We start from the raw sequence: 17,341 nt of genomic DNA on the forward strand, positions 1-17,341 counted from the left end.
TCTGGAGGTATTTACTAGGATCTCATGAAATTCTGAACAGACAGTTTAGCAACGGACGCGCTCCTGGGGGGAAGAAGGTGGTGATGGATCTGTTGCAAGGCCCCATGGTCAGAGACGGAGGAGCAAAGTTACATATGGCAAGTAGAAGAGAGGCTCAGTCAGGCGTTAGGCAAATATGGAAAGGAAGAGAAAAGAAGAACTACAGGGAGAGAGAATGCTTTACCCAGACTGAGTAAATGTCCCATTCTTAAACACTGAGAGAAGAAAAAGAGTGGGAGGAGAATGGAAGAAATACGCTGTCAACAGGGAACGTGATTTCTTACTCAGGCTAAAGGTATCCAGGGATGAAGCCAATCCCTATGGGTGACTCATGGCTGGTAACCAACGGCCCACGAGGTAGGCTCATGTAACCAAACATCACCTCCTCAGTCAGTCCTGGAAGTAGAGGTTACTACATTGCCCAAACTTTCCTAATGATCGAAAGACTAAAATGAGTCAACATAAGAAAAATATCCTCATCGAAAGACGGAAATCTTCAACTGATCTCCTGCGGAAAGCAAAGGCCTGTTCGGTATGAGAGCCAGGCCTGCCGACAGCCGGCAGCACAGAACAACTTTCTCCGTGCACACACCTGGGTCAGGGCTTTCTCCTCCAGGACGTGGACCCTAGGAAGTCTCACAGAAACCGAGGCTGCTGTTCTTAGTGTAGGAAATCTAAGCCGCTAATTCTACACTCATACTGAAAACTGAAAAATCACATTTAAAAAAAAAGAATGCTGAGTATTATGTGTATTTCACCCTTTATTCACAATAGCTACTGTCATCAAAATTAGGAAATCAGGGATAATCTAATCATTAAATTTTTTAACCTTCCAAAAGTAGAAGGTAGAATGTATTTTTTGTTCCCTAATTATCATGCAAAATGTTTTTTCTTAATTTAGAATACACTCATATTAGTGTTATTTATAGTTTTGTAAAGGTCACCATATTTGTATTTATGGCATGCCAAAGTACTCTGCCAATGTTAAGATTTTAAGACATAATTAGCCCAACTGGTTACATTACATATGTGATGAACAGTAGTTATTCTTCTTATTTACCTCCTAATGTAATAAACAGTCAAAACTAGAAATATTGTTAGCTTTACTAAATAGGCTTGCTTCCCATGTTCCAATTTATAGCATAATCTTTAAGAGTAGATTTTATTACTGGTAAATAACATATTTGAAAAGAAACTAATATACTTATTTATGAACTATTTTTAAATAATTAAAAAACCTCTCAATATTTTCCCCATAGTTTACAACTTATATAATAATTAACATCTTTATGACAAGTCTGATTGTTTAGTTTTTCAAAGAAATGTAATAAGGCAAGAAAATTTTTGTACATGTCTATTTCCTCATAGATATTAAACAGTTTGAGATAATAAAACCTTTTCCCCTAGAGAATCTATTCTCTATTACAGATAATGTGAAGCTGTATTTCCAGTAGAAAGCTATCATTATATCCACATTTGTGGCAAAAAGATTACTGTATGTATGTAAATATAAAAATAAAGATATGTAATGGAACAGCCAGGGAGATACACAATTTCAGGTTTGAAGAAACAATACAAAAGGAAAAAGCAGTTTATTAAGTGTGTAATAATAGTATGTTTTTAAAAGCCCTGTACAACCTTAACTAAAAATTACTTTATCACTGAAAGCCGTTAATGACCATCTGCGCCTTTTGCTGGTAGAGGGCTTGCCTCAGTGTCGATGGCTGCTAACTGATCAGGATGGTGGTTGCTAAAGGCTGGAGCGGCTGTGGCCATTTCTTACAATAAGACGACAGTGAAGTCTGCTGCAATCACTGACTCTTCTTTCAAGAAAGATTTCTCTGTAGCATCCAGTGCTGTGTAACAGCATTTACCCGCAGTAGAACTTGTTTCAGAATTGGAGTCAATCTCTCAAACCCTGCTGCTGCTTTAACAACTAAACCTACGTAGTATTATAAACCCTTCTTTTCTTATTTCGACAACATTCACAGCATCTTCACCAGGAATACATTCCATCTTAAGAAAATACATTCTTTGTTGATCCATAAGAAGCAGCTCCTCATCAGTGAAAACTTTATTATGAGATTGCACACGATAAAAGCAGTCACATCTTCACATTCTACTTTTAATTCTAGCTCTCTTGCTATTTCCCCCACATCTGCAACTACTTCCTCCACTTGGAGGCCAATGTAGGGCTATTAACTGGCCTAATTTCAATATTGTTGTGTCTCAGGGAACGGGGCGGCAGTGGCAGGGGGGTGGTAACGGCCAGTTCGTGGAGCAGCCAGAATACACACAATATTTATGGATTAAGTTCACTGTCTTTTATGGGTGCAGTTCATGGTGCCTGAAAACAATCACAACAGCAAAACCAAAGATCACTGATCACAGATCACCGTAACAGATATAATAATAATCAGAAGTTTGAAATATTAGGAGAATTCTCAAAATGCGACACAGAGACAGGAGGTGAACACCTGAAAAAATAGTACCTATAGATTTGCTTAATGCAGGGTTGCCACACACCTTCAGTTTGAAAAGAAAAAAAAAGCAATATCTACGAAGCAATAAAATAACATATGCCTAAACTCGTGTATTTAAGTGTACCCAAACAGAAAAAGTACAGTAAAAATGGGACTTTTTAATTATAATACAGTATGATAATCTTATGGGACCACTGCAGTCCATCATTTACCAAAATTTGTTATGCAGGTTATGATTGCCTACTTTTTTATTTTAAAAAACTGAGTACATATGAAAGAAAGCACCTGGTTAATGTCTGTGAATATCAGTATATAATACATAGTAATAGTTATTCATAAAACATATACTACTATATACATTTTCATGACTTATAGACATTTAATTCTAAAATTCTGTTATTCTTATTAATTTGTAGTAAATATTACTAAAGTGCTCCCATTTCATAAGAAGCAAGTCTATAGCACAAGTGCCATCCACCCTCTTGCTTTCACCAACGGAGTGACTGGAAGGCTGACTGAGGGATGCAAAGTCGCAGATTATTGGCTCTATTCCCTAAATCAGTGATTTCCAGCTGTTGATCTGATGCCAACATAGGTGATTCCTACTATCTCTAGATGTATTACACGGTTCTCAAAACAAATATATTTAGAAAGAAAACCTAAATAAATAAATGAAGTCTTAAAAAAAAAAAAAAAAGAAAAAGAAAGAAAACCAAAAATGGTTGGGATGGAGAAAAGACACAGAAGGCAGTCAAGACCGTAATGAGCACGTGTCCAAGCTCAGGAGTTGTGGTTGTCGGACGAACTATGCTACATGTATATCATCAGTTACTAGCTTATGTGGTTTCATACATCACTGACAACTAGCTTTCCGTTAGAGCACTTGGTCATAGTGCTTGATCCTTTGGAACACTTGGTTACCTGCGTACAGCAGTGAAGTACAACAGAACCCCAACTTGCCAAAGCACTTCAGAATTCTGCTTAAGGACTGGCTCACTATGCTCTTTAACATTTATAGGAAATCTTTCTAAAAGACTACCTTGCTACCGTAGGAGAAACCCACAATCAACCCAAGTGAAAGTTTTCTCGAATGTTGAGGATCTGTCTACAGCTGGGGCCAGCAAATGTTTTCTTAGAGGCCCAGACAACAAGTATTTTAGGCTCTGCACACTACAAGACTCCATAGGTGAAAGCAGCCATAGATGATATATAAACAAGTGCATCTGCCTGTGTTACAATAAAACTTTATTTTCAAAACTAGGCTGGTAGGCCAGATTTGGCCCATGAGTCCTAGATTGTCAACTTCCGGTTTAGCCTATTGTTAGATTAAAAAATACTTTTCCCCACTTTTGAAAGTCAGAAATTCTCATGAAATGTTATTCATGCAGTGAGAGGGCACCTTTGACAATTACACTTTGCTAGAGAAAAAGTATATGGCCCCCAAAAACTGCATCAACTTGGGCTCTACAAATTCAGCATGGGTGATTGGATACCTAGGACTAGATTGAGGTTTACCAAGGTTTTTCTACACCATGTAGAAAAAAAAGGGTTTGTTCCCTGTTATTACAGGGAACAAGAAGACTGATGTGTAAATGTTCAACCAACTTAAGAAAATAAACTCACTTAAAGTACCACAGGAAATTCTAGGTTTACAAAGATTATTAACAAAAAATGAATTTTATCTGTTTACTAATGTATATCAGATTGAATCTTTACTTCAAAATCATTTATTAGCTTTTTTTTTTTGAGATGGAGTCTCGCACTGTCACCTGGGCTGGCACAATCTCGGCTCATTGCAACCTCTGCCTCCTGGGTTCACACCATTCTCCTGCCTCAGCCTCCCGAGTAGCTGGGATTACAGGCGCCCACCACCACACTCAGCTAATTTTTTGTATTTTTAGTAGAGACGGGGTTTCACCATGTTGGCCAGGCTGGTCTCAAACTCCTGACCTTAAGTGATTCACCTGACTCGGCCTCCCAAAGTGCTGGAATTACAGGCATGAGCCATCGCACCCAGCCCATTTATTAGCTTTAATTACTATATGAGTAAAATCAACAATATGTATATATTTATAAATATCGATATAATGTCTACTTTTCTGTAATTCAGACCACCTAGCTTTCAAGTCAGTAAGCTGTTCCTGAAACATGAGATATTAACTTATTCATTCATTTAAAAATATTTACTGAATGCTTATTAGCAATTAGGCGCTGCCTGGAAGCTGGAGATGTACGAATACAACACAGTCCTGCCATTATGGAATTTTCAGTCTGGAAAAGAAATCTCCTTGGAAAACAACATTACTGTCAGATTAATTTAATCTGAAAATTAATGATCAAGTTTTAAGAAATGCTGTAAATAGGCATTACATATCAAAGTATTAATATCATTTTCACGTACATCTCTTTTTCTCATTATTTGATCATATAGTTAAAAATGTGGTACCACTGATTTCCAGGCATATAATAAAACAAAACAAAATGGTGTATACTACAGTTGAGGTCAAGTTCCTAAAGAGATTTAATAGAAGCCTGACGCTGCAGAACAATATGTAGAGCAGAACCCTCTGTATGTTTGAAGAGAGAACTTTTCTGAAGGAATGTTAACAGTGGGTCTGAGGATAGGGCTGGCAGTTATCACGAGGGTGGGAACTTTTACTTTAAAATTTTATTTTAAATGAAGATGTGTTACTTTTAGAACATTTTTTTTTACTTTAAAACAATTTTTTTAGAGACAGGGGTCTCACTATGTTGCCCAGGCTAGAGTGCAGTGGCACAATTATAACCCACTGCAGCCTCGAACTCCTGGGCTCAAAGAATCTTCCCAACTCAGCTTCCTGAGTAGCTAGGACTTCAGGCACCCATGACCACACCTGGCTGATTCGTTTTTTATTTTTTTGAGAGACAGGATCTTACTCTGTTGCCCAGGCTGGTCCCAAACTCCTGGGCTCAAGTGATCCCCCCAAATTAGCTTCCCAGAGTTCTGGGATTACAGATGTGGGGCACTGTGCCTGGCCTTAAAATATGTTTTTTTTCTTTTTTTTTTTTAGTGGTTAACATCTACAAAGACAAAAAATAAGTTCTCATTAGGAGGTACACAAAGAGAGAATTAGGGGGAGTTATATTCAAATTTATCTTTTTTTACTTTGCAACCCAGGAATGTTTTTCCCTATCCTGACCTGATTCACAACAATTAACTTTTATTTTTTGCAGGTGGAAAAGTTGAGGGAGGAAGAACACAGAAACCCAAACAATGTGTATGAACATGTTTGTGAGAAAGAGGCAGGGATTACCACGACTGAGCAGACTCTGTGGGCGCCCTCATACCACATGCTGCAGGCAACCACAGCTAGGATCTTCCTTTTCCTTTCTCCCTTACCGCTGGCACCCAGGACCACAAAATTCATTAAAGAAATGTTTCTCACTGCTTGTGAATTTGTTTTCCTTTCAGGCAATGTGATGACAGGCTAGGTTCTTATGCTTTAACAGCCCATCATGGGAATTTTTAACTTAAGCAATTATAAAACAAAAATGTACTGACGCTAAAGATACCTTTATAAACCTGTCGCTTTAATCTTTCTTCATGACTTGTTGGTGTAATTAGGTAGCTATATAGTCACATAAAATTTCACTGAAAAATTATATGCTTACTAGTTGTTGGTCATGAAACAACTTATAACATTGGACTTCACATTTATTCTCAGACTAAAAATCTAAATGATAGAGAAATTTAATAAAACTTCTTGGAAGGCTTACAGATAATTTTTACTTTGTAAAGCATGTGCATGCTTTGTAAAGCTTTCTCATGCTTCAGTAAATCAGAAGTAATGATGGGGGTACACATTTTCTTACTTAAAACTTAATACTGGGAACAAGAGAACTAGCACGTTGCTACAGTCTCATCAACAACTCTGAAAAGGCAACAAGCCAAGACAAACAAATACAGTTTTCCAAAAATATCTGATAATACTTCTAAATTAAGAGCTGACTTCAAGGGAGTGGGGAATAAGGGGAGATTTCTTAAAGAATATAAAATTATAGCTAGACAGACACATTAAATTCTAGTGTTCTGTAGAGTGCTCTATAGTTTATCATATTATTATGTATTTTTCAATTAGCTAGAAAAGAGGGTTTTAAATGTTCCTAACACAAACATACAATAAATGTCTGAGGTGACAGATATGCTAATTACTCTGATTTGATCACTACACATTCTTTCAAAACATTACTATGTACTCCATAAAAATGTTATGTGTCAATTTTTTAAAATCTTGTTAAAAAACTGATTTCAAATTTATTTTAAAATAATTTAGAAGCATAGTAATTTCTGGGCAGCTATTTAATGAAATGTAAAGCAAGAATACCGAATATCTAACTATTCAAAGTCAAAAAATAGCATAGATTCTACAAATTGAGTCTATTTGAATAGGAGTAATTTCCAAAAACAATCATTAGTTTATTACTTATTCCTTTGCATTCATATAGTAGCTTCCTAATACTCAGGTTGAAAACATGCTTGATAAGACCTACTAATTAAAATGGTAAAACTGGAACACTGTCCAGTTTTTAATGTTAAAATTTAAAACCCCAAAAACTCAAAATAAAATTACAAAAAACTAAGGCTGGGTATACATTTCTTCATTTGCTGCTCTGACATTCATCATAATTAGATACAGATAGCAAATTTTTCAGTCTCTGTAGTACATACGCCAAATAGACATGCAACTTGTTGTTGTTGTTCAAGTCTGAAATTCTCTTTTCAGTTACTATACTTACTGACCTCTTCTGGGACTCTCATGATTGAAGAGAATGCCATTCACTGCAAAGAGATTATACGCCTCACGGAAGTTCACCACAATCCAATAGGCATAGAGTTTTGCTGCCCCTGTTGGAATAATTTTTTTTAAGCAATGAAGTTTCTTATAAGAGACAGTGATTTTCACCCATCTTCAACAGTAACATCTTGGCCAAAATAATAATTTGTAATGCATCGAAATACAAAAAAGTATCAAAAACCAAAGACGAAATAAAGGTTATTACGCCAGTCAATCATGTTCACCAGGACATGTTTTAAGAATTTCTTACTTTTGTAATGCCCACAGTGCACTATTTGACAATCAAATTGATTGAATCTTTCTTAGGTCTTTTTCTCTCTCATTCTCTCTCTCTAACTTTTGAGGAATTAGAATGGAAAAAAATGAGGATCTTAACATTCCAACTGCTTTGAAATTTTATCACTGAAGTCTTTCGTTAATATTCTCCTTACAAACATATTAGACATAATAGTCTTTTTTTTAAGGTTTTGAGCTCAAGGAAACTTTCATGGAAAATAAAAAAAACATGAAACCTTATCACTTCAGTATAATCTCATAACAGTTTAGAAAAAGAATCACATTGGGTCTGATTTTCCATTTAAAGTGATCTGTATGGAAGGGTTGAATGAACATGGGTTGGTGAAGTGAGGTGGTAATTTCACCCCGAAGGCAATGGCAGCAAATACTTGTAGTTAGCAACGTATAAAGGTATGCTTCTCAACAAGTTCAGTCACTTTAGTCTACATTAATGTTAACCTCACACCCAAATGACTTCAGCTGTGAGACATGAACAGAATGAAAGGAAAAACAGACACCCCCACACCCACAGATAACGCCACACATGTGCTCAGGTGTGCACACACGTTCTCACCATAGGGTGACCGGGGATAGAAAGGGGTGGTCTCCTTCTGGGGTATTTCCTGCACTTTCCCATAAAGTTCACTTGTTGAGGCTTGGTAGAACTTCACAGAGTTGATAAGGCCACAAGTCTTAACTGCATCTAGAAGTCGTAGAGTGCCAACTCCGTCAACGTCCGCAGTGTACTCAGCGAGGTCAAAGGAAATCTGGAAAAAGCAGGCGGAGACAGGGCTGCATTAATAGCTTCATAGCACAAAGGTGCTGTCAGCAGGGACAAAGACTACAATTTCACACACTGTGAAATGTTGGTGAGAAAATATTATTTTCTAACAGCACAATAAGAACGTGGATGTCATCTACATACAGTATCAAATGGCTAAAAATATCTTAATTCCTATTAATTACCTATGGTAATGTGAAGAACACTTTAACCGCCCTTCTACTACTCCTAATTCTAGGCTGGAGTTCCAATGGCATGGGTTATTATAGGGCAAACCCTATTCCTCAGAATTATCTGGGGTCTTCCTTAAAAATTCAGTCTGAACCAATCTCTTTGGGGGGTAGGGACCTAGGAAATTTACATTTTTAATGAGCCCCAGTTGATTTTTATGTACAGAGAAGTTTTGGAACATGTGCTTTAGAACACAGCTGAATTTTAAAAGGGTTGTTTTATTTTCTATTTTAAAGGTACAATAATAAATTTGTAATCTATTACACAAATGCATAATCTTTTTTTAATTTGAGACACAGAGCATACAGCAAGATGCTAATGTATATATGAACCAATTTCTAAGTGAATGCTGAGGAATAATTCGATATTTTGCAGTTCTTTAGAGCACTTTTTAAAAACAAGTATGACTGATATGCTTTCTGAAATTATTGTATTTACGCATAATGAACAAAATAATCTAATATTAAATCCCCTAAAATAATAAGGCTCAAAATCTTTGTCACTGGTTTATTCGTAGGCTAATATAGCTGGGCACAGTGCAAACAGGCTTCCCCTGCTGCCTCGTGAATCCTCAACTGGAAAAACCCCTTTGAGGGGTAAGGTCATTGGCCTTCGTTACTGCTGGGTCCTGCATGTGTGCCCTGGAGCAGAAGCTGTCCCCTGGCACATGCAAATGGTATTCAGGCAACTGCTCACCAGGGACCCTATTTAGACCACTAAACTCGTGTCATTTAGGCCTGTGAGTAAAGGTCATGTGGCTGCCGGGAAATCAAAAGAAAAAAAGTATGTTTCATCCACAGTCTTTCAAAGGTAAGAAAGCAAATTTGGAAGTCTGTTATTTTTATTCTTTTCTAATAACAGTTCATTAAGATATAATTCACACCCATAAAATTCACCCTTTTAAAAGTTTACAATTCAGTGGTTTTTAGTATATTCACAGCAGTAGATGCCATCATCAACACCATCTAAGCCCAGAACATTTTCATCACCCCAAAAAGAAACTCCGTACCTAGTACTCAGTACCTCAGAACCTAGTATCAGCAGCCACTCCCTGGTCCCCAACTCTAACTCTGACCCCAACAGCCCTGTCACTATATATTTGCCTACTGTGGATGTTTCATACAAATGGAATCATACAATAGGTGGTTTTTAGTGACTGGCTTCCTTCGCTTACCATGTTTTCACTTTGGTTGAGTATATACCTAGGAATGTAGTTGCTGGGTCATACAGTAACACTATATTTAACATTTTGAAGAACTATCAGACCATTTTCCAAAATGGCTGCGTCATTTCACCTTCTCACCATCAATGAACAAGAGTTCCAATTTCTCCACAGCCTACATAGACTTGCTGTGGTCTTTTTTGTTATATCCATCTTAGTGGTGTGAAGTGGTATCTTGTTGTGGTTTTTCTTTTTCCTAATAAATAATGTTCAGCATCTTTTCATATGCTTATCAGCCATTTGTATCTTGTTTTTGTAGAAATGTGTATTTGAATCCGTTAGCCATTTTTAAATTGGGTCATTTGTTGAGTTGTAAAAGTTTATATATATATATACATATACATACATACACATATATATATATTCTGAATACAAGTCCCTTATCAAATATATGACTTGCAATCTTTCCTCCCATTATCATGTTTGTCTTTTTCTTTTCTTTTTTTTTTTTTTTTAAGATGGAGTCTTGCTCTGTCGCCCAGGCTGGAGTGCAATGGCGCGATCTCGGCTCACTGCAACCTCTGCCTCCCGGGTTCAAGCGATTTTCCTGCCTCAGCCTCCTGAGTAGCTGGGATTACAGGCATGCACCACCACGCCCAGCTAATTTTTGTATTCTTAGTAGAGACGTGGTTTCACCATGTTGACTAGGGTGGTCTTGAACTCCTGACCTCGTGATCCACCCACCTCAGCCTCCCAAAGTGCTGGAATTACAGACATGAGCCACCATGCCCAGCCTACTTCTTTTTTTTTTAAGACAGGGTCTCACTATGTTGCCCAGGCTGGAGTGCAGTGGCTATTCACAGGCATAATCATAGCAAACTATAGCCTCAAAACCTGCTCAAGTGATTCTCCTACCTCAGCCTCTTGCTGAATAGCTGGGAATACAGGCATGTGGTACAGTGCTGGGCTAATGTCTTTTCACTTTCTTACAGGTGTCTTATGAAGCATAGAAGTCCCATTTATCTACTTTTTCTTTTGTTGTGTGTGCTTTCAATGTTATATCTAAGAATACTTTACTTAACCCAAGATCAGGAAGATTTACTCCTAATGTTTTATTCCAAGAGTTTTATAGTTTTGTTTCATGTACTTAAGTCTATGATCCATTTTGAGTTAAATTTTGTGTATGGTTAGGGGTCAAACTTCATTTTTTGCAGATGGATATCTAGTTGTCCCAGCACCATTTGTTGAAAAGGCCAGTTTTTCCCTGTTGAATGGTTTTTGCACTGGGTCTTTTTGTTATTAGGAAAAGCCACGGCCTTATTTTGAGGAAACAGTGCATTGAGAAGGCCTTGGGAGAGTGGGTGTCAGAGCTCTGGGACCACAGGTGGTGGCCACTGAGCAGATCACTCAACCAGTTCCGTTGGCCTTAGTTTCCTCACCACAGCAGGGCCACAATTGTAATTTATATGACACTTTACAATTCAAAAGTGCTTTTGTTCAAGCTTTGTAACAATCCTAGGAGAAACAGAAACTAGGTACTGAAGTTCAGAAAGATGGAGCTGCTAAAAGCCACACTGCCTAGGAGCAGCAGAACCAGGACTCCAAGTGAGTCCCTGGATGAGGCTCACCACAAAAGCAGGATTCAGCCACTCCCTCCATGAGGGTCTCATAAAAGCCAGATGCTCTGAGGAGAAACACATACGCACACACAGACACAAACAATTGCCTACGCTTTCCAGAGATTTGTGGATTGCAGATTAAGAAACCTTAAACTAGATCTTTCTGAAGATCTTCTCTGACATCAAGTGTCTGTACTCAAAATATTTTTAGGTATAAGTTCTTATCCCATGGTATTTGCAGTCTTTTTCAAAGGACCAGTCAAATTTGAACAACAATGAGAATGTTGTGAGTTTTTTCTCTTTCCTGACTAGTTTTTCATTTATAGACATGCTGCCTAAACAGCTCCAAGAAGGAATAGCTAGTATTTGTTAAGTACTCAGTACCAGACACATGCATATCAACCTAGGCATTTTGCTAGTATATATTATTTAATCCTAAGAACAGGTAAGTATTTCCACTGACACAGAGAAGCTACAGCAAGTGGTGGTACCACATGTTATATTCGTGGTGAATGTTCTATACATTGAATAGATTATATGTGGATATGTTACATTCACCGTGAACCACACATCCTTGCATAAGCACCTTAACCATTAGAACATAGAATAAGGAAGCTGTACAACATGAAAGCTTTCATTTATGCTAGGGAATCCAATTTAGATCACTAATAGGTCATTATTAATTTTTTTATTATAGTTTAAGTTTTGGGGTACGTGTGCACAGTGCGCAGGTTTGTTACATATGTATACATGTGCCATGCTGGTGCGCTGCACCCAGTAACTCGTCATTTAGCATTAGGTATATCTCCTAATGCTATCCCTCCCCCCACCCCACAACAGGCCCCAGTGTGTGATGTTCCCCTTCCTGTGTCCATGTGTTCTCATTGTTCAATTGCCACCTATGAATGAGAACATGCGGTGTTTGGTTTTTTGTCCTTGTAATAGTTTGCTGAGAACGATGGTTTCCAGCTTCATCCATGTCCCTACAAAGGACATGAACTCATCATTTTTTATGGCTGCATAGTATTCCATGGCGTATATGTGCCACATTTTCTTAATCCAGTCTATCGTTGTTGGACATTTGGGTTTGTTCCAGGTCTTTGCTATTGTGAATAGTGCTGCAATAAACATATGTGTGCATGTGTCTTTATAGCAGCATGATTTATAATCCTTTGGGTATATACCCAGTAATGGGATGGCTGGGTCAAATGGTATTTCTAGTTCTAGATCCCTGAGGAATCGCCTAGAGCACATAACTCATGGAAAAGAATTAAGCACTGTTAGACTAAAGATAGTAAATAAGATAGGGGAGCATGGGGGAAAGGATGGTTGTGTGTTTGCAGATTTTTAGGTAACTCCAGAGAGAATTAAGCATATGTGTTTGATATTCAACATGCTACAGGATAAAATTAGCTGATAAAATCTAATTGATTACAAAGTGTTTTACAATATAAAGTAACAAATTAAGTGGTTTCCTTAAAAAAAGAAAATCTGAACAGTACATTGTGACTGATCAATTCCTAAAGCTTAGAAGTGTTGGCCAGGCACAGTGGCTCACACCTGTGGTCCCGACACTTTGGGAGGCTGAGGCCAGAGGATCAGTTGAGCCCCAGAGAGCAAGACCAGCCTGGGAAACACAGCAAGGTCCTATGTCTACAAAAAAAATTAAAAGTAAAAAAAATTAGCCGGCTGTGGTGGCACATACCAGTGGTCCCAGCTACTCAAGAGGCTGAAGCAGAAGGATTACTCGAACCCAGGAGGTTGAGGCTCCAGTGAGCCATGATCATGACACTGCACTCCAGCCTGGGCAACAGAGCAAGACTGGCTCAAAATGAAACGTAGGTTAAAAAAAGAAAGAGAGAGAGAGATTATTTTTAAGTAAAACTAAAGGTTAGAAGTGTGATTCTGAAACACATGAAAACATGGAAGGTCCAGAGAGCTACAGCCCACGGGCCAAATCCGACCTACCATCTGCTTTTGTAATTAAGTTTTATAGGTCATAGCCCTATAAACATTCATTTGTTTACAGGTCTTCTATGCTTGTTTCCACACTATGACAGCAGGCTTGAATAGCTGCAACAGAGATATTTCCCATGAAGCAGAAAATATTTACTATCCGGACCTTTACAGAAGAAGCTTCCAAACCCCCAAAACTAAACCATAGTTACAACTGGGAGCCAAAATGAGTAGGGTTTTGGTTGTGGTTGGTTTCTATCATTATCTTTTTCTCTATCTTCTCAGTACTATGGGATGATTATGAAGTATGCTTCCAATCACAAAGAGAGTTGCATTTTCAGAGGCATGCAGACCAAGTTAAAAGTAAAAATCTTATTTCACCTAATAAGGAGAACAAAAAAATCAGACTGATGAAAAAAAAAAAAAAACCAAGCCTACAAAATACTGCCCAAACTTGCTTTCTTGAAAGATTTTCTTCAGTGGGCTCCCATATCGCATATTCTTCCAGTTTTCTTTCCACTCGATTGGCATCAAGTCTCCAGGCTCTTTCTTGTGCCAGTGCCTGCAGGTCTACCAGGTCCTCTGCACCCCGACTCTAGCCCTGGGCTCAGTGCTGAGGGTTTTCTCCCCGACCCACCCTCCAGCTGTGTCATCACTCCGTCCAAGGTCTCAATTCACCATCTGTTCAAATGGGCCCAAAGGCCCACCTCCAGGGCACCTCTTGGAGCAGCAGCCTCTCATATGTTCACATGTCACACTGAGATGGCCCCAAACAGGGTTCCTGAAGCTGTCTCCAAAGCTCTTCTTTCCCATGGCCCCTCCCTGTCTGTAAATAGCACCCATTCCAAGCAAAACCTAGAAATCTTCCCTAACACTTCCTTCCCTGCACAGTTCACTGAAATCTAACCAGTTCCCACCACTTAGCCCACACCTTAATTTAGTCTGGCATCAACTTTCATGGGAACCACTGCAGGAACCTCTAACTAGTTCAATTTGAGTCCTTCCCCACCTGGCACCCTGGTACTTGACCTCATAACCTACCACACTCATCCCCCACTACAACGATGCAGCCTGTCCGGCCATCCTGCGGTCCTAGTCTGGCGTCATCTGGTCCTGCCTGGAGCCTTCACGCTGCTGACCCCTCTGTATGCTGTGCCCCTCACCACTGCCCTGCCTCCCTCTCTAAAAACATCCCATCCTTGCCATTCTATCCTTATCCACCCCTGTCTTTATCCTGCTTCATTTCACATTAACTTTAAACTTTTATCTGTTTACTTATTTATGATCTATCTGCCCCATTAAAAGGTAAGCTGCATGAGAGCTGGGTTTCATCTTGTTCTCCGCAGTGTCTCCCATGCCTGAAGCACGGCTTGGCACAGTATTTGCTGAGTGAATGAAGACAGTGCGTAAACTAATGAGAAATCTAAATGTCAAATATACAAACATCAAAATAAAAACACAAAAACCAGTAGGAAAGAAAATGAGCTATGAGAATGATAAAACAAGTTTGATAATTTAATATTACTGAAATAAAAGGTAAAATTTCAAAGGGCAAGACAGATAAAACTCTCTATAAATTCCAAAGCTCTAGCATAACAATAACAATAGTTTTAACAGTTACACGATATAAAGAGTCAGAATTCAGAATGCAGAAGAAGAATCTTAGACATAATCGAAGTGCAGGTAGGAGGAGATAGTTACGAAAATGCCCAAAGACACTGTGATGGGATATCATTCTTAAGGCGCAGTCAGGGCAGTCTCAGGGGCGAGTAGCAAAGCCAGAGAAATGAGAGAAAAATTTAAAGTCATAGGAAACAGGAAATTTAAGTTCAAATATAAAGTTAATTTATCAACATTCAAAGATATAAACAGATACCCAAAGAATTGTCCACATTTATATATGAGTGGTAAATCATAGCCTTTCTTAAAGGAAACAGAAAATTAGAATTAGTCCTTTAAATGGGCTGAAAGGGACCAGATATAGATGCTGAAAGTTCACGTGTCAATTCTGTAGTCTACAAAATGGAATGTAAATCCCATGTGCTTTTAAAGCCGCATCAGGGAAGGCCTGAGTTCACTGTGCTAGACCTCACAGCAAATAAAACAAATGACAACAATCATTCCAGGATCACTGAAGCCCTTTTACCCCTCCAAACTCATGATAACTAAATGTTAATTTTATAACTATGTGAAACTGAACAGAGATGAAAGAGGGCATGCTAACCAAGTAGGATAAGATAAATGCCACTATTCACATATAATATATTGACTAGTCATAATAATGACAAACTATCACTTATATTAGATGATTACAAGAGAAAATACACTGTGTCTGATTAGTGGAGTGGTTGTCATGTGTTGGTAACTACAGTGCTCACAATTTTACATATTTAAAATGACCACCAAAACTGAATCCTTGAGGTCAGAAATGTCACACATTGTGACTCTTTTCCCAAGAAGCACAGCAAGTAACATTCCAGCTCCTGAAGCCAGGATCTTGGATGATCCTGAGAGACTGCTGATCAGGCACCATTCTGGAACTCTCTGCAAGGCCCACTCCCCTCTTGGGGGGTTTATAGTGTTCCAACTCCTTGCCTTGGTCCTGAGTCTCTCATAATGGACTAGCTCTCTTCCTCAAATGGCAGTCTGGGAGGGGTAAGTTTCAGGTTCAGGGAGAGAGGCGGCTATAGTCATCAGGAGTCTAGTGTGAGTGGTCTGCCAAGCCTGACCCACTGCGTCTCCCTCATATTTCCTCCCCACATACTGTACTCTTACTTCAAAAGATTAATACAATTAAAGAGCACACATTTTTAAAATTCTGAAATCTACTGAAGGCAAAAGCTGGGGTAAATGAAAAAGATCACAAACAGCCCCTACCCCACTAGACTGTAAACTCTACAGCAGCAGGGCCCTTGACTATTTCTGTTCACCATTAAATCCCCAAGAATCATACAGAGGTAAAAATATATCTGTAATTTTAAAACAGAAAGCCTTGTGAAGAGAAAGTTCATTTATTTATAAGAAATTGGCCCGGTGCGGTGGCTCACACCTGTAATCCCAGCACTTTGGGAGGCCGAGGCGGGCGGATCACGAGGTCAGGAGATCAAGACCATCCTGGCTAACATGGTGAAACCCCATCTCTACTAAAAATACAAAAAAATTAGCTGGGCATGGTGGCAGGTGCCTGTAGTCCCAGCTACTTGGGAGGCTGAGGCAGGAGAATGGTGTGAACCCGGGAGGCGGCGCTTGCAGTGAGCTGAGATTGCGCCACTGCACTCCAGCCTGGGCGACAGAGTGAGGCTCCATCTCAAAAAAAAAAAAAAAAAAAGAGAAAGAAAGAAAAAAAGAAATTAAGAAATTAGATGAAATATATATTTATATATTTAATTATCCTATAAATGTTAATAGAACTATTATCTTCTAAAGTGTAAATGAATTAAGGGAAGGTATGTGAATAACAATTTTAGTAAGGAAAAACATTTCAAACACAGCAGAAGAGAAGTCCATAACACATTAATGAGTAAGGCTGAACACATTACAGGCTTTTCAGCTGAAACAAGAAGAAGAATATATGTAGGAATGTGAAGACAGGCAAAATTGCTTGTAACATACGTTGTTTGCCTCTTCAGTCCCGTATGGTTCAGTGGGGCGGCCTCTAAGTTCCAAGGGATTTGTGCTTTCCAGTTTGACTTCCTCTCATCTCAGAGTCTGGGTGTTGCCCTTTCCCTCTACTCAGAACATTTTCCCCAGGGTTCACTCCTCCCTTCCTTCCCCCCCCAGGGTCCACTCCTCCCTTCCTTCCCCCAAGAGGCCTTCCTGGACCTGGCCATCTCTACCTTCACCTCATCCTCCCCTGGCGTGCTTCACCTCGGAGTTCTCAGTCCATTGGACTCTAAGTACAGAGAAAGCGTCTTCACTGGTTTAGTGAGCTTGTAAGCTCCATGAGGTTAAGGGCTCTG

At 38.8% G+C, this 17,341-nt stretch overlaps 1 protein-coding gene across 3 annotated transcripts in view; it reads right to left on the reverse strand.

The window, feature by feature from the left end:
- GMDS (GDP-mannose 4,6-dehydratase) overlaps positions 1–17,341 on the reverse strand; it is a 697,044-nt gene that overhangs the window by 402,415 nt on the left and 277,288 nt on the right. For all 3 annotated transcript variants that reach the window (XM_063605120.1, XM_003805565.5, XM_063605119.1), the window contains exons 5-6: positions 8,208–8,400; positions 7,303–7,407 (exon numbers count right to left, since the gene is read on the reverse strand). In XM_063605120.1, coding sequence (XP_063461190.1) covers positions 7,303–7,407; positions 8,208–8,400 — 298 coding nt within the window. The remainder of the gene's footprint in view (positions 1–7,302; positions 7,408–8,207; positions 8,401–17,341) is intronic.

The sequence above is a fragment of the Pan paniscus genome, chromosome 5 (assembly GCF_029289425.2).
Source record: "Pan paniscus chromosome 5, NHGRI_mPanPan1-v2.0_pri, whole genome shotgun sequence".
NCBI classification, from domain to species: Eukaryota; Metazoa; Chordata; class Mammalia; order Primates; family Hominidae; genus Pan; species Pan paniscus.